The 21269-nt window shown below is 36.3% G+C and overlaps 1 protein-coding gene across 1 annotated transcript in view; it reads left to right on the top strand.

Annotated features, from left to right (window-relative positions):
* The window catches only part of LOC150087903 (hemicentin-1-like), a 1496027-nt gene that overhangs the window by 248427 nt on the left and 1226331 nt on the right, over positions 1–21269 (top strand). The window contains exons 17-19 of the mRNA XM_090369959.1: positions 5909–6178; positions 19288–19554; positions 19915–20046. Of these exons, the coding sequence (XP_090226085.1) occupies positions 5909–6178; positions 19288–19554; positions 19915–20046 (669 nt within the window). The remainder of the gene's footprint in view (positions 1–5908; positions 6179–19287; positions 19555–19914; positions 20047–21269) is intronic.

The raw sequence follows: 21269 nt of genomic DNA, 5'->3' as shown, positions 1-21269 counted from the left end.
AATCTGAATTCTGATGGCTGTGCATTCAAATCAGTTTGAAGTACTTTTATAATAATTTTTGGACCTTTAATCCTTTTTTTAACAATAATTGTAACATGTACTAAGGAATAAGTAGTGATTGTTAGTGTCAGATTCTGTCCATGTCACTGACTCCATATAAATCTCGAATCTATCCCACCATGGAATATTGTTCCTGAATCTTGGGGTGCCTCATAACTTATAAACCTGAAGGCTATCCAAGAGAAGACAGAATTCTTTACTCACTCCACTCCCTTCACACAGATATTCGGTTTCTCCTGCATGCCTTTCTACTGATATTTTCACAGGCAGTGCTGCTCTGAATTAACATCTGTAATTGTACCTCTTTCTTTCAATTCCAAACTCACTGAACAGACTTACTCTTTCTCATATATCTTTTCTAATTCTATTCTTTTGAACAATATTTCTTTTAGTATTTGCTGAAAATTGCAATCTATAGAAATTAAAGTCTAATATCAACACATGACATTAGACTATATTCTTCTCAACCTTTCATACAGCAGTAGTGAATTTTGTATCACCATAAAAAAATAATAGATGTCTCCTATCTTCATTCTTAGCACTTATTGCCAGTGATTTTTTTCCCTCATCTGTTAGGCGCCTCCGTAACCAGGTGGGAAGGAGCAACAGTGCGTAGCACACGCTTCTTGATTAGACCGGGGTTCGAGCCCATCACCACCAAATACGGAGGTTGCGGAAAGGTCAGGGAATGACCACTGCATATTCCCAGAGCAATATGGCCTTAGTTGCTAATGCTCCTAAAAACCAAACAACAAACTAACAAACCCTCATCTTTTGCCTTATTTTTAACAAGGTATTAAATGATAATGCTTTTTTTTTTTCTTTATCTTAATTCTATCTTTCTTTTAGTACTTCTCCACTAGAATGAATGTATTAGTGGCATCTGGGATGAATCCATTAAACATTTCCCATAATGCATTCATATCCCATAAAACCAGAGTTGTCTCTGGTTAATAAAGTTCAGTAAATACTTTAGTATGCTATAATTCTTCTCCTCCCCTCCAAAAAAACTGAAGCTCTTTCCTTTAACCACTAGTACACTACCCATTTTATGTTTTTTTGTATGCTACCCATTTTATGACCTTGTAGTAACTACCCACTATGGTTTACGCACTTTCATATCCTTGATACTGCCACGATCTACTGCTTTTGTTTAATTATAAAAAAATAACAAATAAATTTAAGTAAAAAGCCATTAATTTAAGTTAATTTTAGTAAAAAATGTCATTAAATGTCAAATTAATCCAATAATGTTAATTATATGACAGACTAATTCATGAAGGATTATTAATTATATGTCAAAAATATTTGCAAAAAAAAACAATATACATGTCTTGATATTTGGGCTCACCCAAACTTAGTCTGCAAGTCCTGCCTATTAAGAAACCACGAATAATGATATTGCATATCAGATTTGTAATTGTTTTGTCAATTACAAACCTGATATGCGCAGCAAACCCTAGAGTCGCACTAGCGATGACTCCGCCTGGACTGCTATTATCCCCTACTACCCGAACCTGTCACAGCAACTCTCTAAGGTCTTACAGGATAAAGTGCTTGCAACTTCCAGGCAGGAAATTATGGTCCCTTGTCTCGAGTGTAAAGACACCAATTCCCCCCCGAAGAGCAGTTCATTGTAATGCTGTGACTGCACTGGCTGCTACATTGGTAAATCTTGTGTATCCCATCTCTACAAAACAAATTCCTTCTACCTACAAAAAATTGTAGTAGCAGGAATTTGTTTTGTAGAGATGGGATACACTTAAACAAAGGTGGTGCAAAAGTTTTTGCCAGTATTATTGAGGATACCTTAAAGGTTCAGGGAAACTGCTAGTTAGGGGGGATGTGGGTAATACTGACACACGTTTATCTGATAATATTGGTCAAAGTAACTCTTGCACATACCTTAACAGGGGCAGAAACGTTTCACGTGAGCGGGTAGCTAATATCAGGGAAGAGAGCCTAAAAACCTTAAAGGGTTGTGTTAGGGTTGTTAAATATACAAGAACAGTAAATCTTAATTGTTTATACAGTAATGTTAGAAGTGTCGTCAATAAAATGAGCGAATTCGAACTGCTGGTTAAAACAAGTAACGCGGACATAATAGGGCTTACAGAGACGTGGTGCCACCTGGAAATTGGGGATGATGAGTTCCAGTACGGCTTGTATAATGTATTTAGGAAGGATAGAGTAGATAGAAGGGGTGGTGGGGTAATGCTTCTTATAAGAAGCAGCCTGAGTGCAACGATAGCTTTCCCGGATTCAGACATTTCACATGCTAGTATAGAGCCTGTATGGTGTGAGATAGTTGGAAACAAAGGTATAATGCGAGTAGGAGTAATCTACAGACCAGGTGATTGTGACGATTATGACAAAAGCCTCTACATGCAAATGGAATGGGCAAGTAAGCGTCAATGCCTTATTATGGGTGATTTCAATTTGCCTCTAATTGATTGGAGTAAATGGGAAGGAAACTCAACATGGGGAACAAAATTTTTAAATCAACTAGATGACTGTTATTTGTATCAACATGTCAGGGAAAATACTAGAGAAAAGAATATCCTAGACCTCATCATCACACATGAATCAGATGACATAACAGGGCTGACAGTAGAGGAACCAGTAGCAGGAAGTGATCACGGAGTTCTACGGTGGATGATGACGAGAGAGGTAGCAGAAGTAAAAGGCAAAGGAATTGGTTTTAATTTCAGAAAAGGAAATTACGATGATTTAAGGTACTACATGGCCTCTATTAAATGGGTAGATATTGCTCAGAGAATGAATACAATTGAACTGTGGTACGCTTTTAAAACATTAATCATAGATGCCTTGAATGCGTATATACCATTAAAAAAATACTCCACGAGAAGGGTTCCAAGTTGGATGAATAGTGAAGTTGACACATTACTTGAGCAGAAAAAGGTGGCATGGAAAGGTTACAGAGCAATAAAAAGTACTGAAGCCTATAACAGCTACAAGGTGATGTGTAATAGAGCCACAGAAAAGGTTCGACAGACAAAGGCAGTTTATGAGAAATCACTAGCAAACAGAGCAAAGAGGTGGGGGATAAAGAATTCTTCACATATATAAATGCCAAGAAGAGCAGGAAAAACCAGATCGGACCTTTACGTAAGGGAAAGGGGATAGTAATAAATACTCCAGCTGCCGTTGCAGATGAACTCAACAGTTATTTTGCATCGATATTTACAATTGAAAAGCCTTTTGTGACAATGGGAAATTGTGGGAGCGAAGTTAAAAAATATGTAATTAATGATATTGAAATTTTGCAAGATTATTTAATGAAAAATCTTTCAAGCCTACAGACCAGTAAGGCTCCTGGAGTTGATGGAATATACCCTATAATCTTAAGGGAGGCGGCAAGCGAGTGCATTGACCCATTGAGGCTAATTATGAGAGCATCACTAGACTCTGGGGAGATTCCCTTGGATTGGAAAAGTGCAAATGTATCTCCCATACATAAGGGTGGCTCTAAAAGTGAAGTTGGAAATTATCGACCTGTCAGTCTGACTTCAGTAGTAGGGAAAATCATGGAGGCAATGAACAAGGGTGGAATTCAGGATCATTTGGATCGAACTGAAATTCTCAAGGATACTCAGCGTGGTTTTGTAAAGGGAAAATCATGTTTAACAAATCTGGTTCGCTATTTCGAAAGGGTCACTCACGAGCTGGATTTAGGGAATAATTTCGACATTGTTTATTTAGATTTCAGCAAAGCTTTTGACTCAGTCCCACATGAGCGGTTGCTGTATAAGTTCCCCAAGGATCAGTATTAGGACCACTGTTGTTTTTAATTTTCATAAATGACATTGATGAAGGAATAGAGGGCGTGATGTCTAAATTTGCAGATGATGTTAAAATTGGTAGAGTAGTTAATGATCACTGTCAAGCTGAGCTTCTTCAGAGAGACCTAGATAGACTTCAGGAATGGTCAGAAAAATGGCAGCTATGCTTTAATCCAACAAAGTGTAAGGTATTACACCTGGGAAACAGTAATCCCAAAAAAACTTATTCACTTGGTGGAGTTCAACTAAACCCAGTACTGGAGGAAAGGGACTTGGGTGTTACAATACGGTCAGACATGAAATTCTCTGAGCATTGTAAACAGGTTGCAAGGAAGGCCCATGGTGTCCTATCGATGATCTATCAAACTTTTGCAAGTAGAGATAGAGACGTGATAATCCCATTATATAAGGCTTATGTTAGACCACACTTGGAATACTGTGTTCAAGTATGGAGACTGCACCTAAAGAAAGACATCGAGCTTCTTGAAAGGGTGCAAAGATGGGTAACTCGCCTGGTGAGATCGGCAAAATGGCGTCCTGATGAAGAAAGACGTTGAATATGTGGGTTGCAGAATTTGGAAACTAGACACCTTAGAGGAGATTTGATTGAGGTGTTTAAGGCTCTGAGAGGCATCAGTAAAATGAATGAGGACGAAATTTTCAAGATTATAAATGATGCTATAACTAGGGGACATAAATTCAAGTTACGGGGGGAAATGTTTAGATTGGACTGCAGGAAGTTTTATTTTAGCCAGCGAGTTATAAATTACTGGAATAAGTTGCCTTCATGGGTGGTAGAGGCTGACAGTTTGGGGAAATTCAAAGGTCATCTGGATAGTACTTTCGGGTAAGGGAAGCGCATTGGATGATAGGTTTAATTTCCTTTTTTTTTTTTTTTTTTTATTAATTACTATTATTTAGTTATTTATTTATTTTTTATAATTTTTTTTTTTTTTTTTTTTTTTTTTTTGGCTGGTGCAGCATAAGCCATAGGCTTTCTTGCACCATACGGCCGTTACTAATACTAATCTGGCAGAAGGCTCACAGATAAAGTTTCCAAGCATGAGAGAGCAATCTGTTCTGTGGATTTAGAACACTCAGCGATCACGAAGCACTTCTGGTCTATTCAGCATGACATCGACCCATGCTGCAACGTTAAAATTATCGACTAATCCTGCCACTACCATTGTTGCATCTGGTTGGAATCGCTCCACATCTTGTTGTCACAATTCCTTTAACCGGAACAAAGGAGGTTGCATCCACCCCCATCATTGAAGCAGCCATCCTCCTGAATGATAAATGTTGGTGCACACAGCATACCCAAGCATTGCTGTTAAAACCACAAGCCTCTTCTTCCAGCTGCTAATTGTTTCTGCACCTGTGGCACACGTTTTACCTTGCCTGACCACCATGGCTGGGCATTCTCTATTATTTTTTGTATTTAACGCTTTTTTACAATAACGCTTTCCCACTGAGAAAGGACAACTTCTGTCTGACAGCTTTGGTGACTTGTTTACTTTATTTTTATCTTATTTAAAATGTACTTTAACTTGTTTCTATTAAAGAGTTTTTACCTAAAACCTATGTTATCTGTTTTTCTCAGCAAGCTAAATAAATATCCTTATAATGAATCCTAAGAGCAGAGGCCTATTTCAATTCATATTTGCAAAGGAGCTTCACTATAATTTCTCTTAGTATATTTTTTAAACAATTGATCTTGTTCCACTTTGTTTCCACTCTAGAAAACTGTTATAAAAGTGGACAGTCATAAAGCAAGACCTGACTTATTAAGAAACTGGCACAAAATGTGAGCATTAATGATTCAGTTAGGAAACATAGAAGAAAAGAGAATTTGTGATGCAATTTATGTTATTGGGCACATGCCTTTAGATATGCCTGTGTCATCTATATGACACAGGACTTTATTTATGTCATCTATATGACATAAATAAAACTAAAGAGTATGTAAATAACCTTAGGATCTGTATATTCTCAGTGCAGTGTTATTGGTAATTGACATTTTATTATTGTTTGATTTATTTCAGTACCTCCCAAAATTTCAAAAGATAAAGATGTTTTTCAAGTCATAGAAGGAGATACAGTCACTCTTCCATGCAAAGTGTATGCTGTTCCTCCAGCACAGATTCAGTGGAAAATAGGAGATAGCCTTATATATCCAAATAAATTAGGTGTTACACAACTGAATAATGGAGGCCTTCGATTTCAGCCACAGTTGACTGATGCTGGTGAATATATATGTGAAGCATTTAATACAGCAGGCAATGCTTCCCAGAAACTTACTCTGATTGTACTGGGTAAGGTTTTTTTTCTTTTTTTTTTAAAATGATAATAATTGTTTTATATTTAAGCTTACAAATTAAAACAAAATGTATAATCAGTTTTGTTTATTGGCTCTGCATTTGTATTACATTTCTAAAAAATGATGTAATTTTTTTTTATTTGTGAATATGACAATTTTTCTTTGGTGTTTTCAGATTTTACGAGTAATGTTTGAACTGAATATTTGAACTGTGTAATATCTTTTAGGTGCAGTCCTTGGAATAACAGTGAAAGTAGGGCAGAAAATTTGGCTCTGTTCCTGGATTTCCTGATTCCTTTCTTTTTTTAACTTTGTGGTGGTCATGGGCTCTCTCAGGTTCCACTTTGAAATGTTGATTGTGCAATGGCTGTGAACTTTCTTTTACATAGATACACTTCAATAGCTTTTGGAAGTAAATAGCTATTGACCTCGAGTAAGAGAACCAAAAGTTAACAAATTTTGGTTTTCTTTTACTCAGAATTATACGGGGAAAGTGTTTGTCAGTGTTGCGCAACTATTATTTTCATGCAGGACTTCCTTTGTACTTCTCTTAACTTTTAAATTTTACATCTTTAATGATTTTATAAACTTGAAAACAAAAATGAATAATAGTATCTAATATTTATATGTGTGTGTGCCCACATACACACATACAGGGTGATTCACTACCAATGCCACAAATTGCAGGAGGTGTAGGGGGCCCAAAGACGAATTGGAATCACATAGCATTGCAGGGTCCAAAATGCCTTCGTCATGTGGTAGAGGATGTTGAACGGGAGGTCGCGTGAACAGCAATCCCGCTGGAAGTCAGCATTTGCGAACCATTTCTGTTGAAGAAACAAAGTAGCAAAAGTCCTCCGGAGTGGATAACCGCAGGCTCCAATGATTGGACGTGTTGCAAATGGTATGAACTCATTTGGTTTGTTGACAGTATCCTCCATACAGTGGATTGGGAAATACCCAATTGTTGGCCTATCGCTCGCGTACTCGTACTCGGATTGCCTTCTGCAAGACATAGGACATTCTCCTCATTGTCTGGCATCCTTGTCATTCGCTCTTGATTCATGGTACCTCTCGTGAAACAACCAGTCTCACGTAACCTTCTCATCATATGATTAAAATCGTATGATGAGGAGCACACCTGTGCGGGAAACGTTCCTGGTACAAGCGCAGAGTGGCGCGCCCGTTACAGTCCGCAGCTCCATATGCGAGGTGCATGTCAGCCAGTTCAACGTTTGAATACTCATCCATCCTACTGCCTCGGGAACCAGTTCGCAAATGCTGACTTCCAGCGTGATCACTGTTCATGCGACCTCCCGTTCAACATCCTCTACCACACGACGAAGGCATTTCGGATCCTGCAATGCTATGTGATTCCGATTCGTCTTTGTACCCCCTACACCTCCTGCAAGTTTGTCTCAGTGGTAGTGAATTACCCTGTATATACAGTAAGTCCATTAAAACAAATTTTGTAGGGGTGTAAAAATCATTTCGTTGTACCGAAATTTTATTATAATGAATATCACTGAAAATTATTTAAATTCAGATAAATTCTGCTGTACCATTGCTACACTTTTGAAATGCATAGAAGTAGTAATTTATGATTAATATTATTTGAATACACTATAATATCAATAATAATAAAATGACAAATACATGTACCACAAAAGTAAAGATATTTTGTTTATATAATATCGTTTTGAAATCATATTATATTTATAAGAAATACCACACATTCAAAAATACAGTACAGTTTTCCCCATACAGGGAGAAACTGTGCTGTATTTTGGTACTGTACTGTATATATATATAACAGTGGATTGTTACTTTTTCACATATTAATACATCAATTTTGTTTCTAATTGCTAAATTTTTTTTTCCCTGCATTAATGAAAATTCATTTAATACAATAGAAAATATGTGGATTCAGCTTGCACAAATTAAATCTGACTAATAATTCTGCCACTTTTTTTTTTTAATTGAGTGAAAGTAAACAAAAGGCTTGAAATAGTGAAAAAATTAGTAGTTTCATTAATCCAATTGCTTTTCTTTATTGATTTGAGCAATTTTGAAAAAAATTTACAATACAAAATAAAGAAGAAAAGTAATTATTAGCATTACCATTAGTAGAGGAATATGATGCAAGAATATACAGCATCAGCCAAAAAAAAGAAAAGAAAAAAAAGAAAAAAGAGCCCTTCCCATTTCATCCTATCCATTCACTCCAAATGTTTGTCTAGTTCTGCCTTGAATTTAAGCTGTCAACTTCTACAACAACAAATGGAAGTTTGTTCCAGCAATCAACCACCTGCTGGCTAAAGGCAAATTTTTGCACATCTATTCTACAATTGACTTTCTTCAAATTGAATTTATACCCCCTCCGGCAATTAATCTGGAAAAATGATGAATCCCAACAGCATTGAGCTTGCTCAAAACATTCAAGGCCTTATACACCTCAATGAGATCACCTCGCAGGTGCCTAGTCTCCAGACAATGTAATTTGCAAAACTTAACCCTTTCTTCATAAGAGCAACCCTTCACTCCATTCACTAACTTTGTTCCCTTCTTTGTACTCATTCCAACAGTTCTACATTCTTCCTAAAATGAGGTCTCTGGACCTGTATACAGTACTCAAGGTGTGGCCTGACCATTGCCTTATACAAGGGGATAATCACCTCCTTATCCCTGCTAGAAAAATTCCTGTATATCATTGACAAGCCATGAGCTTACTCTTGCAGACCAACTGCACTGCTCAGAAAACTTCATATCTGCCTGCACAATTACCCCCAGGTCCTTTTCACTCTACCACTGTCAGTGTAGTACCACACAGTTGATACATTATTCTGGGGTAACTACCCATATTCAGTACTTTACATTTGTCAGTGTTAAACTTCAGTTGCCACTTCTTCTCAGCCCATCTACTCCACGTTTGTAGATCCTGTCGCAGTAGTGTACTGCATTAGTGTCATTAACAACCCTGCCAACCTTCGTACCATCTGCAAACTTGGACATTAAGCCTGATATACCTTCATCAATATCATTGATAAATATACCACTCTCTGTCTTCTCCCAATTAACCATCCCTTTACCCTAGCAACAACTTGCCCTTCACACTGCTCCAATTTGTATAGCAGTCTTCTGTGTGCAACAGTATCAAAAGCCTTCCTAAGATCCAAGTATATGATATCAAAATTATTCTTTGCATCCAGTTCCTTTGTGACCACATCATAGTATCAATCATATTGGTCAGACAAAACCCATGCTGTGTCTGAACTATAACTGAAGTCTTGTCTAGATAATTCTGCAGTGCTTCTTTAACCAGTGTCTCTATTAATTTCCCTGGAACAGAAGTTAAACTAACAGGTCTATAATTACTTGTGTCAGCCTTTGATCCTCTTTTGTGAATTGGAGTTACATTTGCACACCTCCAGTGCATGGGTACCTCCCCTGAGTCCAAGGAAGCTCTCATAAATATGGCTAAGAGTTTGCTTACTTCTTTTGCTGCCTCCTTTAATATAACTGGATAGATCCCATCCACCCCAGGTTCCTTTCTTATGTTTATTTTCAACAATTTCTGCTCTACTGTGCTACTTTGCTCTCAGTTATTACAAAATCATTTAGCTCACTGCCTGTGTTTAATACACTTCTGGCATTTTCCTCCCTGAATGTTGTAAATGTTGATGCAAAATACTCATTCAGTTTGTTAGCTACCTGACAGGATTACCGACAGTTGAACCATCGATATTAAGTGGACCAATCTGATTCATCCCCTTCCTTTTAGAGTTTACATAAATAAAGAACTCTTTGCTGTTTTCCTTTGCATCCTTTGCCAAAGATTTCTCGTAATTTACCTTTGCCTGCCTAACCTCCTTTGTGAGTTTACAATTACAGACCAGCTTATATCTACCATAGGCTTCTGTGTCACCTGTTAATTTATATGTATCCCATGCATTTTTCTTTTCTGCCACATGTCTTATTAGTTAATCTGACATCCATTTAGGCCTAAACCTTGAACAATATTTCTTAGTTGTATGAAAAGCCTAGTATGATTCCATGATTAATTCTTTGAATGCTTCCCATTTAGAATTTGCTGTTGGTAACATCATCAGTTGGTCCCACTGATGATGTTTCCAAACGCAAATTCTCCTGTGTATAGAATTTAAAAATTGTCTCAGACCATCGTAGTCACCTTTACAAAAGGAAAAACCCTTCCCTTTACCCTTGGTGGTAGTTACCTCTTTGAGTAAATCACACATCAACACACCGTGATCACTGCCACCGACTGATTCCTTTATCTGCAGATTCTTAATATATGAAGAATAACTACTGATAATCAGATAAACTATATTACTATATCTCTAGTTACCTCCAGAACATGCTGCTGTAGAAAACAATCATCCAAAAATCTACAAATGTCTTGTTAGTGTGTGAGAGGACCAACCCACAAGTTCCAGTCACTATCTGGGAAATTAAAATACTCCATTTTAAGACAGTATAATTTACTGGCCCACTCTATTTCTCTGCACAATTGCTTATTATACTCATCAGTCGTAGGTCTATAATACACCACTCCCACTTTAAATTTTGCTTTCCCAGTACTTATGTCACACCAAACTGACTGAACACTGCACTGTCCGCCCATGTCAACTGGCTGCATTTCCTTAGATTTTATGTGTTTCTTAACTAATAGCATAACTCCTCCTCCCTTCCTATCCTGTCTATCCTTTCTGTACACATTGTACTCCCCAAATTCCAATTCTGCATTCGTTATATCTGCATGACCCCACATCTCTGATATCCCAACAATATCTGCCTTTGATGTTTTGACCAACACCTCAAATTCATCAAATTTATTTACTCAACTCCTAGCATTGGTGTACATGCAATTATACAGGTACTCAAATTTGTAATGACACATTACTTTTTTTTTTTATTTTGGTGAAACGTTTCCAGAACACTATACTGTTGTGTTCTCTGGCATTCATTCATAATTTTTTTGGAAAGTTTGTTTTGTTGTAACCAATATAATTTAGGCAGAGGACTTTAAAAATGATTAATTGTACTGAATTTTTCACCAAAACTATTTCATTCAAAGGAGACTGACAAAGTATTAATAATGAGGGAAGTAACGTGGAACCTGGAAATATTATCATTTATTGAAATTACGTTAAAACAGTATTTGTTGTAATCGGGTTTTTCTGTGTCTATATATATATATATGTATGCACACACAAGATAAAGGGAAATGGAAGAAAGTGAAATTGAAAAAGAGAAAATATATTTATGGGCAAGGGTCACTGATAGACAGAAAGTACCCAATAACCATAATAAATAAAAGTGAATATGTGATGTTAAAAGAATGAAGAAATATAAAAAAAAAGTGTAAAATAGAAATAGGGTGAAGAAAAATAGAAAATAGTACAGGGTAAGAAGAGGTTAAGAAAGGAGGTATATGTAAAAAAAAATTACACACCAATGTACAAATAAAAATAAATAAATATATTGCTATATATCACATGACCCTGGTGTTGTAATCATGAGTCAACCACCAGAATTGCATGAAAAAATGACTACATAGGGCCACTGTTTCTAATGTAAAGCACATGCCAAAGCAGACTATAATTAAAAAATGGCGAAATAGGGAGAATTTAATAAAATTAAGAATTTGAAATGTAAAAGGTAAAGGCAATAAGGAGATAAATATGGATGAGGACACGTAATGCAGGCATGTAGTTCATGGTTGACTCAAGAAAGGAACAAATGGAAACTGTTTGTTATTTGGTTTTTAGGAGCATTAGCAACTAAGGCCATATTGCTCCGGGATATGCAGTGGTCATTCCCTGATCTTTCCGCATCCTCCGTATTTGGTGACAGGCTCGAACCCCGGTCTAATCAAGAAGCGTGTGCTACGCACTGCTGCTCCTTCCCACCTGGCTACGGAGGCGCCAATGGAAACTGCACGGACAAGATAGTAAAAGAATTTCCTAACTGATATTGCAGCTAGGTCAATCTGAAACCAAAACTAAAAGAACAAGTAGTGAAATCTTAGAATATAAGAATAAGATAAAAGAGATCCCAGGCAATTAAAAAATATATATTTAATGAAATGAAAGCAAGAGGTTAAATAAATAGTGTAGAAAGCAGCAAGAAAAAAGGTTTCTAAAACTTTGTGAAGGATAAAAAAAAGGTAGTATAGGAAGAATATAGTTTCTTGCTACACTTTTCTAAAACTAATGGCTCACAAAAAATAAAAAATAAGTGTGTAAGAAAGTAAAAAGTGAACATAAAAATATAGAATAAATGGGATGGGTCAGGCAGTTTTAGGATGCAAATCTAATTCCTGGAGAAATGACCTTGAATGGAGTTCCGACAGTGTGAATCATGAATTTTAAAACAATTATGAGAGAATTAAAAAAAACAAAAAAAAAAAAAAAAAAACCACACCAAAGTGGCCAAGGGTGCAGAAGTCCATATTCTTCTATAAGCATCCTGCATGATGCATTCATAGATACAAGCTTTCCCCAATGTAGGACACCGTAATGACTAGGTGTATTATATGTACAAAATGTACAAACCCCGAAAATGAGATGGGGAAAGAAATTAACTGAACAACCTTCCAAGCTAGAAATATAATTTTCTGCAGAAAATAAGCCCAGATTCCTGGAAAAACAAAGAGCAATTATTTAACCCATTCTGGACATTTTAACTGATAATCTACCTGTTTTGAATGGTTTAGCATTAGTAGAGTCAGGGCAAGGTTAATGCTACGGCCAAACCAGCCATGGCTGGGAACCTCACCCTAAGAGGGGTCACATTTTCAGTGTAAAAATTTTCTAAAGTAGCTATAAAAATTTCTATTAAGAATAATAATAATGATTTTTTATTATTATTAGTTATTATGCTAGTAAACCAAGATGTGCAATATAAAAGCATTCTTAAACTTAAGTGTTTAAATTTTATTCTTATACCTTTTTATTGTACAATAAATAAGTTAAAAGTTTCTTTAAATTGTTTTTATTATTACTTTATTTTTCAAGTCAAAAAAACAAAACATTTTTGACCTCTTAGTTTACATTTTTATGATGGAATTATTATTCACACTATAAATATAAAAGCATATATAGTATTTGCATTTATATGTATGTGTGAATACATATAAATGCAAATACATATTTGCATTTATATGTATGTGTGAATACACCAAATTTTCAAATACATGCAACATCTTATGTTGCAATAAATTAATGAAAATATTAAAAATTGTGTATTGCTTTAAAATCCAAATGTGGTGCACTTGCACCACACTGCTGGCACCCATGTATGTGTGTGTAATATATATGTTAAAGAGCCTCAAATTTAAATATGGCTGGGGGGACCTGTTTCATCCTTAATATGGCCTGAGTAGAGGCGTGTGATGCAAGACAAAGCTTATACAGCATCAGGCAAAAAAAAAAAAAACCACTTTCCCATTTCCCCTATCTATTTGCTCAAAAAGTTTGTCCAGTTCTTTCTTGAATTTATTTAAGTTATCAACTTCCACAACGACTGATGGAAGTTTGATCTGGCAATCAACCACCTGCTGGCTAAAAGAAAATTTGTGCACATCTATTCTACAACTGCCTTTCCTCAACTAGAATTTATGCCCCCCTCAGATGCAAAATCTGAGCAAGAGGAAGAATCCCATCAGCATTCAGCTTACTCAAACATTCAAGGTCTTATATCTCAGTCAGATCTCAGCCACTCACAGGTGCTTAGGCTCCAGATGCTGCAATTTGCAGAACTTCAGCCTTTCTTGGTAAGCACAACCCTTTTTTCCCCTCACCAATTTCATTGCAATTCCCTGTACTCATTCCAGCAGCTCTACATCCTTCCTAAAATGTGGCTTCCAGACCTCTATGCAGCTCAAGGTGTGGCCTAACCACTACCTTATATAAAGGGATAATCACCTCCTTATCTCTGCTAGAAAAATTCCTGTATATCATTAACAAGACCCCCATGAGCTGCCTAGGAAACTTCATATCTGACTACACAATTACCCCAGGTCTTTTTCTTTCTCCACTAACCTGAGTGTAATACCGCACAGTTGGGATGTTATTTTGGGGTTACTGCTACCTGTATGTAGTATCTTGCATTTATTAATGTTAAACTTCAGTTACCACCCCTCGGTCCTTCTACCCAACTTTTATAGATCCTGTTGCAGTAGCATACTGTTACCTACAGTATGCTACTGCGTGTAGCATGCAGGAGTGTACAAACTTGGACATTAAGTCTGATATACCTTCATCAATATCATTGATAAATACAGAAAACAACAATGGGCCCAATACTGAACCCTGGCGGGGTCCACTAATAACATTAGTCCACGAAGAGCAGTGTCCATTGAATACCACTCTGTCTTCTCCCACTCAATCATTCTTTTATCCATAGCAGCAACTTGCCCTTAATACCATACTGCTCCAATGTGTACAGTAGTCTTCCATGTGCAACAGTATCTAAAGCTTTCCTGAAATCCAAGTATATGGTATCAAAATTATTTTTTGTATCCAGTTCCTTTGTGACCACATTGTAGTATCCAATCCAAATTGGTACCAAACTCATTTTGCATCTGAACTATAACTGCAGTTTTGTCTAGATGATTCTGCAATGCTTCTTTAATCAGTGACTCCATTATTTTCCCTGGAACAGATGTTAAACTTATAGGTCTGTAATTACTCATGTCACCCTTTGATCCCCCTTTGTGAATTGGACATATTGGATTTGCGCATCTCCAGTCCGTGAGGTCCTCCCCTGAATCCAAGGATGCTCTCATAATTATGGCTAAGGGTTTATTTACTTGCTTTGCTGCTTCCTTTAATATAACTTAATAGATACCCTCCATCCCAGGTGCCGTTCTTATGTTTAACTCAACATTTTCTCCTCCACTTTGGTCTCATTTATTACAGAATCATTTAGCTCCCTGTTAGAGTTTGATAAATTTCTGGCTTCCACTTCCTTACAGAATTCCTTTTATGTGAATGTAGATGCAGAATGCTCATTCAGTTTTTCAGCTACCCGAGCAGTATTATCAACCGTTGAACCATCGATATCAACTGAACCAATCTGATTCATTCCCTTCATTCTAGAGTTTTCATAAGTAAAGAAGTCTTTGCTATTTTTCTTTGCATCCTTTGCCAAAGAGTTCTTGTAATCTGTCTTCACTTGCCTGGCTTCCTCTGGGACTTCAGAACAGACTAGTTTATATCTAACATAGGCTTCTATGTTTCCCGATAATTTATATGCATCCCATGCACTATTCTTCTTTCCTAAGAGTTTCATCTGACATCCATTTAGGCCTATGGATTTGTTATGGATTTGCAGTCTTGTCTAATCCATCTGATATGTTATTATGATGCAGTGACCAAGGAACTGGATGCAAAAAATAATTTTGATATTATATGCTTGGATTTCAGGTAGTCTTTTGATACTGTTGCACATAAAAGACTGCTGTACAAACTGGAGCAATGTTGCATTAAGGGCAAGTTACTATGGATAAAGGGATGGTTAAGTGGAAGAGGGCAGAGAGTGGTTATCACTGGGCATTGCTCTCCATGGACTAATGTTATTAGTGGAATTCCCCAGGGTTCATTGCTAGGTCCATCATTGTTTTCAACATTTATCAGTGATATTGATGAAGGTATATCAGGCTTAATGTCTAAGTTTGCAAGTGATACAAAAGTTGGCAGAGTCATTAATGACAGCCATCATGGTGAGCTACGGCAACAAGTTCTAGAAATATTAGTTCAATGGACTGAGAAATGGCAGTTTAACATTGACAATGCAAGATTCTGCATAAAGGTGGCAGTAATCTCTCAGTAAATTATTAACTGTGTGGTATACATTCAGGGTATTGGAAAATAAAAAGACCTTGGGTAATTGTGCAATCAGATATGAAATTCTCTGATCAGTGCAGACAGGCTGCCAGGGCAGCTCATGTGGTTTTGTCAACAATATACAGAAACTTTGCTAGTAGGGATAAGGAGATAATTATCCCTTTGTATAAGGCCATGGTTAGGCAGTGTCTTGAGTACTGTATACAGGTCTGGTGGCCTCACTTTTTAAAGGATGTAGATCTGCTGGAATGGGTGCAGAGAAGGGCATCCAGATTGGCAAAGGGAACAAAGGTTTCTCTTACCTAGAAAGGCTTCAGTTCTGCAAATTGCATTGTCTTGAGACTAGGCACCTGTGGGGAGATCTGATTGAGGTTTTTGAAGCCTATAATAGATTAAGTAAGCTGAATGTTAATGGTATTCTTCCACTTGCTGAGAGTATTAGAATTAGTATTAGTAATGGCCGCATGGTGCAAGAAAGCCTATGGCTTATGCTGCACCAGCCAAAAAAAAAAAAAAAAAAAAAAAAATCCGAACAAAACAATGATAAAAACAAAAAATAAATAAATAATAATAATTAATAAAAAAAAAAGGAAATTAAACCTATCATCCTATGCGCTTCCCTTACCCGAAAGTACTATCCAGATGACCTTTGAATTTCCCCAAACTGTCGGCCTCTACCACCCATGAAGGCAACTTATTCCAGTAATTTATAACTCGCTGGCTAAAATAAAACTTCCTGCAGTCCAATCTAAACATTTCCCCCCTTAACTTGAATTTATGTCCCCCAGTTCTAGCATCATTTATAATCTTGAAAATTTCATCCTCATTCATTTTACTGATGCCTCTCAGAGCTTTAAACACCTCAATCAAATCTCCTCTAAGGTGTCTAGTTTCCAAACTCTGCAACCCTCATATTCGAAGTCTTTCTTCATAAGGACACCCTTTTGCCGATCTCACCAGGCGAGTTACCCGTCTTTGCACTCTTTCAAGAAGTTCGATGTCTTTCTTTAGGTGCGGTCTCCATACTTGAACACAGTATTCAAAGTGTGGTCTAACATAAGCCTTATATAATGGAATTGTCACGTCCCTATCTCTACTTGCAAAAGTTCGATAGATCATCGATAGGACACCATGGGCCTTCCTTGCAACTTGTTTACTATGCTCAGAGAATTTCATGTCTGACCGTATCGTAACACCCAAGTCTCTTTCCTCCAGTACTGGGTTTAGTTGAACTCCACCAATCGAATAAGTTATTTTGGTATTTCTGTTTCCCAGGTGTAATACCTTACACTTTGTTGGATTAAAGAATAGCTGCCATTTTTCTGACCATTCCTGAAGTCTATCTAGGTCTCTCTGAAGAAGCTCAGCTTGACAGTGATCATTAACTACTCTACCAATTTTAACATCATCTGCAAATTTAGACATCACGCCCTCCATCCCTTCATCAATGTCGTTTATGAAAATTAAAAACAATAGTGGTCCTAATACTGATCCTTGGGGAACCCCACTTCTTACATCAACCCAATCTGAGGAATAGCATTTATCACAACCCTCTGCCTCCTGCCCTGAAGCCATCCTTCTATCCATATAAGGATTTTCCCAGTGATTCCAACCTGTTCCAGCTTATAAAGCAACCGCTCATGTGGGACTGAGTCAAAAGCTTTGCTGAAATCTAAATAAACAATGTCGAAATTATTCTATAAATCCAGCTCGTGAGTGACCCTTTTGAAATAGCGAACCAGATTTGTTAAACATGATTTTCCCTTTACAAAACCATACTGAGTATCCTTGAGAATTTCAATTCGATCCAAATGATCCTGAATTCCACCCTTGTTCATTGCCTCCATGATTTTCCCTACTAACTGAAGTCAGGCTGACAGGTCGATAATTTTCAACTTCACTTTTAGAGCCATCCTTATGTATGGGAGATACATTTGCACTTTTCCAATCCAAGGGAATCTCCCCAGAGTCTAGTGATGCTCTCATAATTAGCCTCAATGGATCAATGCACTCGCTTGCCGCCTCCCTTAAGATTATAGGGTATATTCCATCAACTTCAGGAGCCTTACTGGTCTGTAGGCTTGAAAGATTTTTCATTAAATAATCTTGCAAAATTTCAATATCATTAATTACATATTTTTTAACTTCACTCCCACAATTTCCCATTGCCACAAAAGGTTTTTCATTTGTAAATATCGATGCAAAATAACTGTTGAGTTCATCTGCAGTGGCAGCTGGTGTATTTAATACTATCCCCTTTCCCTTATGTAAAGGTCCGATCTGGTTTGTCCTGCTCTTCTTGGCATTTATATATGTGAAGAATTCTTTATCCCCCCTCTTTGCTCTGTTTGCTAGTGATTTCTCATAAACTGCCTTTGCTTGTTGAACCTTTTCTGTGGCTCTATTACACATCACCTTGTAGCTGTTATAGGCTTCAGTACTTTTAATTGCTCTGTAACCTTTCCATGCCACCTTTTTCTGCTCAAGTAATGTGGCAACTTCACTATTAATCCAACTTGGAACCCTCCTCGTGGAGTATTTTTTTAATGGTATATACGCATTCAAGGCATCTGTGATTAATGTTTTAAAAGCATACCACAGTTCAAATGTATTCATTTTCTGCACGATATAGTACAATACATACACCCACAATGGGGCATAAATTCAAGTTGAGGAAGGATGGGTGCGGGATAGAAGTGAAATATCATTTTAACTGATCAGCAGTTTGCTTTTGCCAGTGGGTGGTGGTTGATTGTTGGAATGGGCTTCCATCTGTTGTTGTGGAGGTGGATGGGTTGAATAAATTCAAAGGAAAACTAGACAAATTCATGGAGCATACGGATGGGTGAACTGTGTCTTTTTTTTTTGGCTGATAAATAAATAAATTTTCTGTTTATACTCCGGGACGACCAAGTGGTCAGAGAAGTTCACAATATAGAGAGAATACAAGAAACAGAACCGTATTTAGCAGTCACAGGCTTGAACTCCGGTCACTCAAGGCATGTGTGCTTATGCACCCACGCACCTGACCACTCACCTACAGCAGCCTTTGTAAGCTTGCTTGATGTTACGAGCTTGCTTTGTTGCATCATTTACCATTATTTTGTCCATCTCATCCATTAAATAAGGTAGCTTTTCTTATATTTTGAGTTTAGTGAAACAACCTAAAGATTTTTTCAATTTTTATTTAATTTGTATTTATGTTTTCAAATAAATAAGAATGATTTTTTTTCAGTACCTCCGTCAATAACATATGCTGGCCAAAGCAATCTGAGATCAATTCGTGGAGATAACATTAGCATTCCATGTTTAGCATCTGGTTATCCTCTTCCAGAAATCATCTGGAAAAGAGATAATGGTATGCTCTCAAATTTACAAAATATAGATGATGAAGGAAGTCTAATCATTCATAATGTAGCCTTTCATGATGCAGGAAACTATACCTGTGTTGCTGAGAATATTGCTGGTGTTGCATCACATATGTCTACATTAATAGTTTATTGTAAGTATAACCAAATAATTCCTATATTGGTAAACTACAGAGATGAAATTTTATGCTTAGTATTAGTTGGACTTTTTAACTGTTTTATGAATCATTTAATGTTAGAATCAGAAAAATTTAGGAAAAAATTTACGTGAAGTGTATAATACCATTCCTCTCTTTACTTACTCTATCTGTTATGATTCTGTTGCTCATTGTAAAGGAAAAAAAAACTAAGTACTTTATCTACCTCACTCTAAATACTTTGAATGAATTCATAATTTATTTAATTTCATAACACATGTATATTGGGCTAAAGTTTTTGAATATAATATTCTTTGCATGTTGGTTGATATTAAGCATACATTCATTATTTTATAGATCCTCCCATTATTAATAAAGTGCTTCAAGAGATTAATGTTTTGGAGAGCAATGAAGCTTCTTTAACATGTGAAGCAAGTGGGTTTCCAGTTCCATCTATTTTTTGGAAAAAAGGGGAAAAGCATATATCAGGTGTAGATATCTGTTATTATTTGTGTAATTTTTGAATATCTAAAAACTTTATGAATATCTAAAATACATTCTTTGCTATAAGAAATTTCACATATTTGTGTAATTTTTTGTTTCTTGTCTGTTTTTGTCTCTTAAGTGCTTTTTATAAATTAGAGTGCAAAACACTTTCTCAATTCTTGGTACACAATAATTTATTGGATAATTTTGAACAGAATTAATTTACATAGCAGTCATTCCAGGATCTGCTTTACTCCCTCGCAGAAAGGTATATCGTTTTGGCGTTAATAATATTAAGCCTATTGAAACGTACACGTTTGATCTAAAAATTGAAGTTTTACAAGAAAAATATGTTTCAAAAACAACTCGTAAAACCAAAACAAATCTGCAAAAATATGTTTTGAAAAGTCTGTCTATTGGTACCAAAATAGTAAATTATGGTATACAGAGGAATAGCTTCCGGGTATTTACAATATTGTAATTGTACGCAGTACATTTGAAGCGAGTGGATGGGTGAAATGAGGTTTGTTTTTTTTTGGCTGATGCTGTATAAGCTTGTTTTCTTGCATCATGTACCGTTACTAATGCTATTTATTTGAGTTAGAATTACAAAAAAAAAAAAAAAAAAAAAAAAAAAAAATCACTTTATAATTAAAATTCCCTTAATTTATGAAGTTTTTCATTACATGTGAAAGATATTTGAATTATATGTAATCTTCTGCAAATTGAAATAGAAATATCATCACACTGCCATCAGAGGTAAAGGAAAGGGTTTTTGCTTCCGTAAAAGGTCACTGTAGTCACCTTTTGCTTCCGTAAAAGGTGACTACAGTGGTCTCAGACAGTTTTTAAATTCTGTAGGATCAACTGATGATGTTAGTGTTACCAACAGCAAAGAATGATGTTAGTGTTACCAACAGCAAGGAATTAATTGTGGAAGCTACTAAAAGTTTCTTCCTATTAAGAAATATTGTTCAAGGTTTAGGCCTAAATGGTTATCAAATGAACTGAGACTCATGACAGAGAAGAAAAATGCATGGGATGCATTTAAATTATCAGGCGACACAGAAGCCTATGTCAGACATAAGCTAGTCTGTAATCAAGTCACAAAGGAGGTTAGGCAGGTGAAGACAGATTATGAGAAATCTTTAGCAAAGGATGCTAAGAAAAACAGCAAGAATTTCTTTACTTATATAAACTCTAAAAGGAAGGAGATGAATCTGACT

This window comes from Mastigoproctus giganteus, chromosome 3 (assembly GCF_048544385.1).
Source record: "Mastigoproctus giganteus isolate SK-2022 chromosome 3, ASM4854438v1, whole genome shotgun sequence".
Taxonomy (NCBI): domain Eukaryota; kingdom Metazoa; phylum Arthropoda; class Arachnida; order Uropygi; family Thelyphonidae; genus Mastigoproctus; species Mastigoproctus giganteus.
The sequence above is the reverse complement of the archived record's forward strand: the minus strand, read 5'-3'. Positions and strand labels throughout refer to the sequence as shown.